This window comes from Zingiber officinale, chromosome 11B (genome assembly GCF_018446385.1).
Source record: "Zingiber officinale cultivar Zhangliang chromosome 11B, Zo_v1.1, whole genome shotgun sequence".
Taxonomy (NCBI): Eukaryota; Viridiplantae; Streptophyta; class Magnoliopsida; order Zingiberales; family Zingiberaceae; genus Zingiber; species Zingiber officinale.
Window position 1 is genome coordinate 87,661,529 of NC_056007.1, and position 11,274 is coordinate 87,672,802.

Sequence of the window (11,274 nt, forward strand, 5' to 3'; positions counted from 1 at the left end):
GACTCTAGTCGCTCCGCCGATAGGTCCTAGTGTTCTCTGTTGTTTGTTGTCTGTGTAGGTACCTTTGTGTGTCAAATGAGATGTACTACATGTTAGTAAGTTGTTTTTAATGAATATATTTATGGTTCTTTTTCTTAACTGAATTCATTCTTGAACAACAAACATGTTTAATGCTTACAGATACAATCATAATGTAATTAGATCGGAAGAGATGCATGCACCGATGCACGTACTAGAAAAATCATACCTCTGACGGCGGAAGCAAAGGTCCACGCTGGTGAACTCGTCGTCATCCGGCGAGTGAGCGTCCACTCTGGCGACTGGCGAGGGATGGTGGGTGCTGGGGACTCTGAAGGAGGAAGCAAGGGTCTATGGGAGGAGGGAAAGCAAAAGACGGATAAAGAATTCGAAAAAGTTTTTAGTTGGGAGAGAGCGATGATGGCATGTCTTTCCTAATGAATCGATCTAGTCTGAGGATGTCCTTGTGCTTTCCCTTTTTTTTCGGTTCATTGTGTTTCTATTTTAATATTTATATTTATTTGGCATAATAAACATCAGCGGGGATAGCTCAGTTGGGAGAGCGTCAGACTGAAGATCTGAAGGTCGCGTGTTCGATCCACGCTCACCGCAATTTTTTCGGTTCATTGTGTTTCTATTTTAATATTTAAATTTTATTTGGCATCATAAATATAAGCGGGGTCTGGTGTTCGATCCACGCTCACCGCAATTTTTTCGGTTCATTGTGTTTCTATGTTAATATTGAAATTTTATTTGGCATCGTAAATATAAGCAGGGATAGCTCAGTTGGGAGAGCGTCATACCGAAGATCTGAAGGTCGCGTGTTCGATCCACGCTCACCGCAATTTTTTACCTTACGAAATTTAAACAAATAATCACCGGCCTTTTACCAGGAATTCAATTTCCCCGCTTAAATTATTAAACCTTGAATTCGTTCCACCGCATTCACCCGTTAAGTTTACAAATTTAAATCCACCCCAATGCAACTAAATGACCCATTAAACTTATAAAATTTAAAACTACCCCTTAAGTTTACGAATTTTAAACCCATAAGGTAACATTTAGCTTTTTACAAATTGGGTTATAAAGCTTAATCAACTTTTGTATTTGTTTAAGATTATTTGATAAGTGATTTATGTAAGTGGAATTTAAAATTTACTAAAAAGATTATTTAAGTTTGTATTTATTTTTTTAACTTAATTCATTTAAAAGTTCTTAAACCCTAAATTGGAGATTGTTTGATACTTTTATATAAATTTATTTAATTTGTGAATGACATTAATAGTATAAGCTTATTTATTTGTTTTATTTATAAATTTAATAAGAGCTATATTGATCAACATAATTCATTAGTTGAATATTGTTATCTCCGAGGTTATAATATCGTAGTAAGATATTTAGATTGTCATTCAGGTATCCGTGGTTTGATCTCCAGTTATAATGTATTTATAGGAGCTTTTCTTTCGCATGCGTTTCCCGATTTACTCTGATAGTCGGAGAAAAAATTCCGAGAGGTCGATCACCTTAGGGATAGTTAATGAGATTAACTAGGATTATTATTATTTTTATTATAAATATTATTCATAAATATTATTAAAATAATTTATAATTTTTATTTATGAATATTAACAAGTTAAACATATATATTCTAATTTATTGATGAATGAACTTAAATAAATGTTTGCTAAGATAATACTAGCTCACAAATATTTAATTTAATTATAACCCTATTTGTAAAATGCCAACGCTAATCGTATTGGTATCATCCCTTTTCTTTTCATTATCAAAATAAGTCTACCCCTTAAAGTTACCTAATTTAAATTCATTTCCTTTCACTTTACAAATCATTTTTTACAGTTTACACCTTTTTTCTTTAAATTTAAAATATCAGATATATATATATACCATTTCGCTCGCCTGCGGTTTTCTCCCTGCGGTTTGGTGTGCCAAGGGTGATCCGCCAGCGTCTCGTGAAGATCAGCTGCAACCGCGGGGAGAAGCGGAGAGATCGCGGCTCGATAGTGATTTTTCCTTTTATATTTTTTTTTGCTTACGTGGCGCGTCCAGCTCATCATAGCCGCACCAAACCGCAGGGAGAAAACCGCAGGCGAGCGAAATCGTATATATATATATATATATATATATATATATATATATATATATATACAGAAATGATATGCTGCGGACAAAGCCGTGCGGACCGCTGCGGACTTGCCTTCCTGATCGGTCACCAGTCCGATCAGGGAACCTCCTGATCGGTCTGTAGACCGATCAAAAAATGATCGGTTCCCTGATCGGTCACCAGACCGATCAGGGAACCTCCTGATCGGTCTAGGTTCCCTGATCGGTCTGGTGACCGATCAGGAAGGCATGTCCGCAGCGATCCGCTCGACTTTGTCCGTAGCATATCATTTATGATATATATATATATATGACTGCAATCATTTTATTTTTCATTTTAAATCCTTGAATTTTAAAATTTATTACTACACCATTTTTTTTCTTTTTTATTACGATCAGGGAACCTCTTGATCGGTCTGTAGACCGATCAGAAAATGATCGGTTCCCTGATCGGTCACCAGACCGATCAGGGAACCTCCTGATCGGTCTAGGTTCCCTGATCGGTCTGGTGATCGATCAGGAAGGCATGTCCGCAGCGATCCGCTCGGTTTTGTCCACAGCATATCATTTCTGATATATATGACTGCAATCATTTTATTTTTCAATTTAAATCCTTGAATTTTAAAATTTATCACTACACCATTTTTTTTCCTTTTCATTAGATTATCTTAATTACCAACAAACTATTTCAACGGATGAATTTTTAGGGATAAAAGTTAATCAGGATAATCCTGATTTATCTTTTTATATTGTCAATATAAAGACATCTAGCATACTTAAACTAAAACACAAATGAAACCACATTAACTAGAACTAGACGAAAAAACATACTATAATAAACATCAATCTCACTTGAAAATCAATTACAAATATTTTGAAATTAATTAATACACTATCAAGATTTATGTAACATAGTGAGAACATCAATTCATCTCTTAATTGTACATGAAAGATATATTTGTAGGGATTTTTTTTTTAAAATAAGATTTGCAACTAAGCAATACTAGACTTTGATAATCAATTTCCTCTAACCAATATTATAAGATTTGATTGATTTTAGGTAAGTCAAAAATCTACAATATATGTTTGGCACAACCAACCTGATCGAAGAACACTAAGAGTACAGTCAAATTACAAGTACTAGATAGAGATTGAAGTATATGGTTGTGATTAATTAAGATCCAACATGTGCCGAAGGTAGTTGATTTCCCTGAGCTCTTCCTCGCAATATCCCTCATGGCCGTCGCCAAGGAGAGCTTGGGGTTGAGTCTGACGGTCCTGTTGAACTTGCTGCACAGCGACATGCAGGAGCGGATCCACCCCCCCTCCCCTTTCACCGGTGAAGATGGAGGATATCATCCCTTGTTCCATGTAAAAGTTGATTGCGCTCAGCTCAGATCGTGATCGTCCCTCCATGTTTAAATTCCTGGATATGCCACTACTCCATGGCTTGTTCCTTGGAACCTGCAGGTTTAGCAGCTCCTCGCTGCATCTGCTCCTCGACGGCCTCGGAGCAGAGGTCGCAGATCCACTTGCCGTCGAATATCTCCTTGATCCGGCGGATGTAGGCGGGCGTGCAATCCTCCGACAACCCGCAGCACTCGCACCTCACGCTCTCGGTCGCTGCTCCTTCAGGATCGTCGATTACTTCAACTGTAGTACCATTCGTGGTCTTGTCGTCGATCTTATTCCAGCTGTACTCGTCGTCGGGTGAGACCCGTTGTTGAAGTGCTTGTTGGTTCTTAATCGATCATTAAATAAAAAGATATATAATTAATTTATATGCAGAGTGCAGTGAAGAAAAAAAATTATATATAGATGCTTGAAGATCGATGCTCAATAGCCAATGCCCACTAGAGAGAATGAGGTAACCATTATTAATTAGTTACATAATCGTATCGTTTAGATTATTTACAGAGGATCGATCGAGGAGAACGAGGAAATCAGGGTGCATGGATATCTGATAGTTACCATGCAGAGCAAGCTGGCTGATGCTTGGCCTCCTGCAGCAGTAAATTCGGAGAAGGAAGCCATGACACACTGTAGCCCCTTGTTTAAAACTTGCATCATCCCCTTAATTTATGGATGTTGTTCCAGTTAAATGCCGTGGATAGTTAAATTATCAGTTAACGAATAAGTTGACACAGGCGATCTCTAGAGATTATCGACCAGGAGGATGAGGGACCTGAAAGGCACTCCAAAATAGTGTTAGACTGACACTGAGGAGTTCTAGCAGATCACTTTGATGCTTAAGTTAGGATTTACTTGAGGTAATATATGGGAGAAAAAAAATGATTAATCAGGTTGGGTAACTCGAGCTTGGGGTGACCAGCCCAGTCTCACGGAAGTTTTCCACCGACCACCAGGGTAAATCGGAAAGTGCTCATAGCAGGTAGTCCAGGAGTCCAACATCCTTTAGTTGCGTGCCCCATTTGGAGGAAAAATTCCTGCAAATTCGTCATAACTGAGGCTCCAACCACGAGTGTTTTGGTGACAACCTGGATACTCTACTGCTGCACCATAGCCCCAGGGACAGTAATATACGGGAGAAAGAAGATGGAGAAGGAGGAAATCTATAGTCCAAAATCCTTTGCCTTTACCATCTCAAGGGTTTATATATTTGTCAGAAGAACATCTTTGCAGTGCTACTCACTCTTTTATCATCTTCGTATGAGCTAGTGGGGGTAAATAGATCTGACAATCGTTAGTTGCCTCCTATTCATCAAATGTCATGTGTTTGAAGAAGGGCATCTAGGGTATCAAATCTGATAATCCCTTAACCACCTCTCCATTCATCCTGTACAATGTGTTCTGGAATATTCATCATCGTGCTCCCAGGGCGTAGCATAGACGATAAGCACATGTCATCTTTGCTGCAATGACCAGGGATCGATTCTCAAGAATTGTTGATCTGGAGTTTATCTCACCATGCGTCTATAACTTGTATACCTGGGGTTTATCCGTGGAGCTGACACTAAGGGGGATCGCTAAGGTAGCGGATCTACTTTGAAATATTCATCATCGTTGTCTGCATCTTCTGAGAAAATCAACCTCATTAACGAGGGGTTAGTGTGAGTTTGATTCGAGGGCAGATAGAAAATGACGTCAATGTGGAGTGACGACCTTGAGGATAGATGAAGTCGACGACTAAGGTATAGACACGGGTGATACTAGGATTTGAGATTGAGACCCAGGTGATGTCGAGATTTAAGATTGAGACTGATATCCGAGTGATGTCAGGATCGAAGACTGATGGTGAAGATGTCAGTAGTTGCATGCAGCTGAGACACGAGTGAGGTCAGGATCTGAGATTGAGATCCGGGTTATGTCGAGATTTGAGAGTGAGGCTGAGGCCCAAGTACTGCTACCTAGATTTAAGACTGATACTACGATTCGAGTGATGCCAGAATTTGAGACAAATGTTGAGGGTGTCAACAACCACGGTCCGAGATTGAGATCGAGACTAGGGTGATGTCACAATTTAAGACTGAGACGGAAGCGATGTTAACGATTGAGACCTAGACTGAGATGACATCAAGTTCCGGAGCCGATATGGAAACGATGTCGGCAACTATAATGGAAACTAAGATGAAGTAATTGGTGGCTTAAATGAGGAGGGTATCAAGATATGAGACTAAGACAAAGGAGATATTGACAGCTGAGACCAAGATATGATAGCTGATTTATTCTATCATATCCTAGTCTCATTTGGGTTGGATCTAATTTCCTTTGGTTCATATTCGCTTCAATTAGATTTTAACTGACATTTGCGGATGGCATTCAACCCCCCATGTGACATGTGAAGATCGCAAGATTCTGCCATATCAGATGTCAAAAGGCAACACAAAGTTGTTTAGTTAATGTTTTTTGATAGGGGGGAAGAGCCTATAGCCTCCCAATTTATTAGGATGTCATGCTAAGCAAAAGCTTAAATTAAGTAGCACAGTGTGCATGCTTTGCTTAGGCTTAGCTTGCTCTTTCCATCCTACGTGATCATAAAAGCTAACCAAAGATAAAACCAAAAAAAATGATGGATCGATGTAACAAACAAATAGCAATTGGTTGCCTCGTGCTCACACTGTCCGAGGACGCGAGGGTTGAAACTTGAGATAAAGGGTGAGGGTTGCAGCTACTGATCGAAGCAAGCCCAAGCCTTAAGCCTAGCTTGGAGACCTTTATACAGATAAATATTGATTTGTCATGTAAAAGGCGATCGAGTAGCAATGTTATAGCACTCGTGACCACCTCACGAGCTGCCATGCACAACTCTCAAAATGTTGATTTGGATTGAAGTATTTAAATTTGTTAAATACCAGTTGCATGAACTGGCTATGGAGAAATGGCGGGACGTGCATTTTGAGTGCCTTACCGTCACTTGGATTCGGCTGGAAAATATCAGAAAATATACGGTGGATGTAGGTCGCTCAGTATTGTCATGGCCACAGTTTTTCGAAGAAAAAAAATCAAATAAATATATAAATAAATAATCTATTAAAACTGAGAAACTCTTGCAGATTGATTGGGTTGGAATATGAATGGATAAAAGAAAGATATAAGATTTTCTTCGATTTCTTTCTCTGTGCATCCGCTCAAATAATTAAAAGAGAAACTGTCACGGTGGTCTCTTCTATTTTCGATTCTTCTCTTCGAACTTGACAGTAAAAGCATCACCAATACAGTTTTTTTAACAGATTTGTAAAGTTGAAAAAACTCAATAAAAAATTCTAATAAGTGGAGACATAAGTTTTAAGATTTTTTGTTTAAGAGCAGGTTTGAAAAATCAAATCTGCTTTTTTCTCTTGGGGATAGAGCTACTAATCATTGAAAAATAATAATACATGTTGACTTTTTTTTAAATAATTAAAAAATATTTTTTAAAAAAATCTATTTTAGCCGTTGTTGTTCCAATTTATAATGTTAATATTAATGAACTTTAACAACTATCTGTTGTTATATTTACATTAGTATATTTATTTTATTTAATTTTTATAATTTTTGCTATTTATAGGTGATGAACTTCTTATTTTTTTCCATTCAAATTACAACTATCTATCTCTTTTTATTGCTCATCCAAACTTCTCTGCTCATCCAAACTTCTCATCTAAACTTCTCATTTGATCCCATCATTCTAATTTTTATCTGAAATGGATGAAAATTTTAGTGGATCTTTTAGCATGTTTTTGAATTCACAAAATCTTGAAGAAAATGCAATGCTTCAAAATAACCGCCATAATTCTCAATTTTCTCAACTTTCCTCATCTCCACAGTTCGCATCAAAATTTCAAAATCTTCCTTATTCTCCACAATATCCATAAAATTTTTCATATCCTACACAATATCCTCCAAATTTTCAAAATATTCAATATCTTCAACAATACCCTCCTTATATGCATCTTCCTCAACCGCCATCGGCCATGGTCTTGGATGAATCAAGAAGAGCGAGTATAGGCCCATTCGGAGTCCAGAAAGAACTCGCAACACCACCTTCTCCCCTTGAGTCTCAGTTTCCACCACATTCGACACAAGTCAAGGTGGAAAAAATTGATTTTAATGTTGATGAAGAGATGGGCAGCAAACGAACATTTTGGACAGTAGAAGAAGAGCAACATCTTGCAAAATCATATATCAATATTAGCACTGACTCGGCAATCGGGAATTCTTAAAAGGATAAAGCTTTTTGGAAGCGTATCGGAGATTACTACAACAAGACTTGGCCTAATGGAACTAAGAAGAGGGATTTCATGGCGCTAAAGTCACATTTCTATGGGTATTATTCGTCGGCAAACGAATTTGGTTCAATGTACAATAATTTTTGGGAGAATCGTCAAAGCGGTGAGAGTAACGAAGATATACTTGTAAAAACACATATGAAGTGGAAGGACATGCATAAGAACATGCCTTTTAAATATGAACATGTGTGGAGAATTTTGAAAGAGCAAGTGAAATGGGCTTCACAATCAGAGGGTCATCGTGTAGGAAAAAAAGCAAGGACATTTGAATCAGGGACACACACATCCTCGTCCAACCCAAATGCTAGTGCTGATGCGGATGACTGTGAAGCGCGCAAGCGTCCAATTGGGCAAAAGGCGGCAAAGAAGAAGGATAAAATCAATCATGCAGTGGTAGAAATAATGGAACAAAGCATTGGCAACATGAGCAACATGTGGAAGGAATTCAAAGGTATTCAACAAGACAAAGTTAGGAAGATAGATGAATTCCATAACAACGAGAAAGTTGCAGAATCTGAAGCATTTCGATGTGATTATGAAATCATGATGAGGGATACTTCAAGAATGATAAAGTAACAAGAGGATATACATAAAAAGGCATGTGAAATAATATCCAAAAGATGGGGAATACCTTATTAGATGGTTTTTCATTTTTTAGCTCTGTTTTTTAAGATCGAAGTCTTAGATGTAGTTTAGTTTATCTTATTGTTGTTTGTAATTTCTGTCTTGGATGGTTATCATTATAGCACTTCAAAATATCCTATTGGAAAGAGGAGATGGTAATGGACGATTTCTATTCTAAAGCATGTGATGTGTCATGCTCACTTCTCAAGTTCTTAAAAGTGTGCTTATCTATGGCAATATAGCTTGAGGAGATGGAAAAATGAATTTGTCAATGGGAGACATATATCCATTTACTAGTGTGATTTTGTCTTTTTTTTGTACATGATATATCTCATTGTGGATTTTTTTTCCCTATGAAATCACACTCCAACCTCTAATTCTAATGCTTAAACTTGCTTTATCAAACTTCAATTGACTTAAGCACCAAAAGTCGAGCCACCACTCTTGGGTTCACTTCTCACTTCAGCCACATGCTAAACTCCACTGCTTGAGCCAGATTGATCAGTAAGGTTAATTGAATCAAATCATTATATGGATTAGACAAACCATCAAAGACAGGTGTAAGATTGAGACCATCAATCAACTGTATCACTTCTTGAACCAATGTTTGTGCATTAAATAATTTTGGTAATGGTAAAGGTTGGGACTGATGAGGCAAACGATTCATGAAAGAAATTAAATTTTATATTAGAAAGTAGCCGTTAGATCTAACTAGCCGTTAGAAGCTAATCTATATATACGAGTAATATAGGTAGAATTTTTCAAGCTATCAACAAAGTTCTAATCATCCATTATACAATTCTCCCAATGTCAAACGACGGCAATCTAACTAGAAGTAATAGGATCCGTCAATTCTTGCGTGATGAATTGACGGATGATGCTGATGAAAGATTCATGCTAATGCTTATGCAACAACACCAAATGTTGATGGAAGTAGGTATGAGTTATTTAGCGGGCAGAACACATACGAGAACATATTTGGATCGGGAGCGTGAAGTCGGACATGCTCGTCTTTTCAATGATTACTTCTTTGATCAACCAGTTTATACCGATGAAATGTTTCGGTGAAGATTTCGAATGCGAAGAGAGTTATTTTTGGGCATTGTCGAAAAATTACAAAATCATTCAGAGTATTTTCAATGGAGAATTGATGCAACAGGAAGGATGGGCTTGTCACCACTTCAAAAATGCACGGCAGCTATCCGTCAATTGGCATATGGAGCCCCTGTCGACCAATCCGATGAATATCTACGGCTTGCTGAAACCACTGCTATTGACTGTTTGATCAACTTCTGCAAATGTGTTTATGAAGTATTTGGGGACCAATACTTGAGAAGACCAACTGCAGCTGACACCCAACATTTACTTGAAATGCATGAGCGAAGACATGGTTTCCTTGGCATGTTGGGTAGCCTTGATTGTATGCATTGGGAAAGGAAAAATTGTCCCGTTGCTTGGAGAGACCAATTTACTCGAGGCGATCATGGACACCCAACAATTGTGCTTGAAGCAGTCGCATCCGCTGACTTATGGATATGGCATGCTTTTTTTGGAGCTGCATGATCACGTAATGATATAAATGTGCTTTACGAATCACCTCTATTCAACAAAGTTTTGGAAGGAGGTTCACCAGAGGTTTATTTTACAATAAATGACACGACATATACTAAAGGATATTATCTAACAGATGGGATTTACCCAACTTGGGCTACCTTTGTCAAGAGTTTTCCATGCCCCGAGGATCCAAAGAGAAAAAAGTTCAAGGAAAGACAAGAGGCTGCAAGAAAAGATGTCGAGCGAGCATTTGGAGTTCTCCAAGCTCGTTGGGCAATAGTCAGAGGTCCAGTACGATATTGGTCGAGAGATATATTGAGGGATATTATGCATACGTGCATTATTTTGCACAATATGATTATTGAAGACGAGGGAGATGCAGTATCTAATTGGATGGGAGATGAAGAAAATCATCCGACGCGGGTAAAACAAGGCTCCACACTCGAATTCCAAGAATACCTCCGGAGAAATTGCGAGTTGCGTGACAGTGAAACACATCATCAACTTCGAGCTGACTTGGTTGAACATATATGGGCACTTGACGAAAATAATCAATGAAAGATAATGAAAGATGAAGTTAGTTTTGTGAAGCATTTAATTATAATATTTTATTTCATAAATGGTTAAATGTGTAGTCCGTTCTTTTGAAAATAAATATATTTGATAAGTTAAAAAAATAGTAATCACTATAATTAAATTAAAATTCATAAATTAAATATTAAATAAAGATATTAAATTAAATTAAAAAACATAAATTTATTAATTTATTAATTAAAATTTATAAATAAATTAAAGATTATAATTAATTAAAATATTAAGTAAAAATCATATAAAGATATTAAATAAAAATAATAATAAATAAAGATATGTGATTTGTAATGTAGGACCCACAAAAAAGTTGTATGGAGGTTTTTTGATTGTAGAGAGAATGATAGGTTTTTTCAATTTTGATGTGGCATTGATATGATATATTGAAAATTGTAAAAAAGCTTATGGAGAGGTTTAACTATTGGAGATGCCCTAAGTCCGACTAAATTATATGTTGATCTCACTTAAATTTTTGTCACAAACTACATTTATTGATGGTGTCAAAGTTCCGAGGGGTGTAACGTTTAAAGTGTCAAAGAACATGATGATTGAACCTCGAAAGACGTGGCAGTCAAACTTTCGAGGGTCATGGTAGTTGAAGTCCCAAGGTGATTAACTTGAGCGGTTTGGCATGATTCTT

General features: G+C 37.2%; 2 protein-coding genes and 1 non-coding gene across 3 annotated transcripts; all 3 read left to right on the forward strand.

Moving 5' to 3' along the window:
• The first annotated feature begins 557 nt into the window (after positions 1 to 557).
• Positions 558 to 630, forward strand: TRNAF-GAA. The gene has a single exon. It is a non-coding gene; the product is annotated as a tRNA-Phe (tRNA).
• Positions 631 to 7,553: 6,923 nt separating this feature from the next.
• LOC122034160 (glutathione S-transferase T3-like) lies at positions 7,554 to 8,444 on the forward strand. The gene is made up of 2 exons (XM_042593284.1): positions 7,554 to 7,730; positions 7,806 to 8,444. The coding sequence occupies exons 1-2, from the start codon at positions 7,554 to 7,556 to the stop codon at positions 8,442 to 8,444; spliced, it is 816 nt and encodes a 271-aa protein (XP_042449218.1).
• Positions 8,445 to 9,299: 855 nt separating this feature from the next.
• LOC122034161 lies at positions 9,300 to 10,604 on the forward strand. The gene is made up of 3 exons (XM_042593285.1): positions 9,300 to 9,429; positions 9,652 to 9,912; positions 10,180 to 10,604. Exons 1-3 carry the CDS (start codon positions 9,300 to 9,302, stop codon positions 10,602 to 10,604), a joined length of 816 nt encoding a protein of 271 aa, XP_042449219.1.
• The last annotated feature ends 670 nt before the right edge of the window (positions 10,605 to 11,274 follow it).

What these genes read in the sequence shown, in the direction of transcription:
- LOC122034160 (XM_042593284.1), top strand. Translation starts at nt 7,554, where the DNA reads ATGGTCTTGGATGAATCAAGAAGAGCGAGTATAGGCCCATTCGGAGTC. An exon ending in GCAAACGAACATTTTGGACA is followed by an intron (nt 7,731 to 7,805) that starts GTAGAAGAAGAG and finishes AATTCTTAAAAG; the next exon opens with GATAAAGCTTTTTGGAAGCG.
- LOC122034161 (XM_042593285.1), top strand. Translation starts at nt 9,300, where the DNA reads ATGTCAAACGACGGCAATCTAACTAGAAGTAATAGGATCCGTCAATTC. An exon ending in CCAAATGTTGATGGAAGTAG is followed by an intron (nt 9,430 to 9,651) that starts GTATGAGTTATT and finishes TTGATGCAACAG; the next exon opens with GAAGGATGGGCTTGTCACCA. An exon ending in CATGTTGGGTAGCCTTGATT is followed by an intron (nt 9,913 to 10,179) that starts GTATGCATTGGG and finishes ATTATCTAACAG; the next exon opens with ATGGGATTTACCCAACTTGG.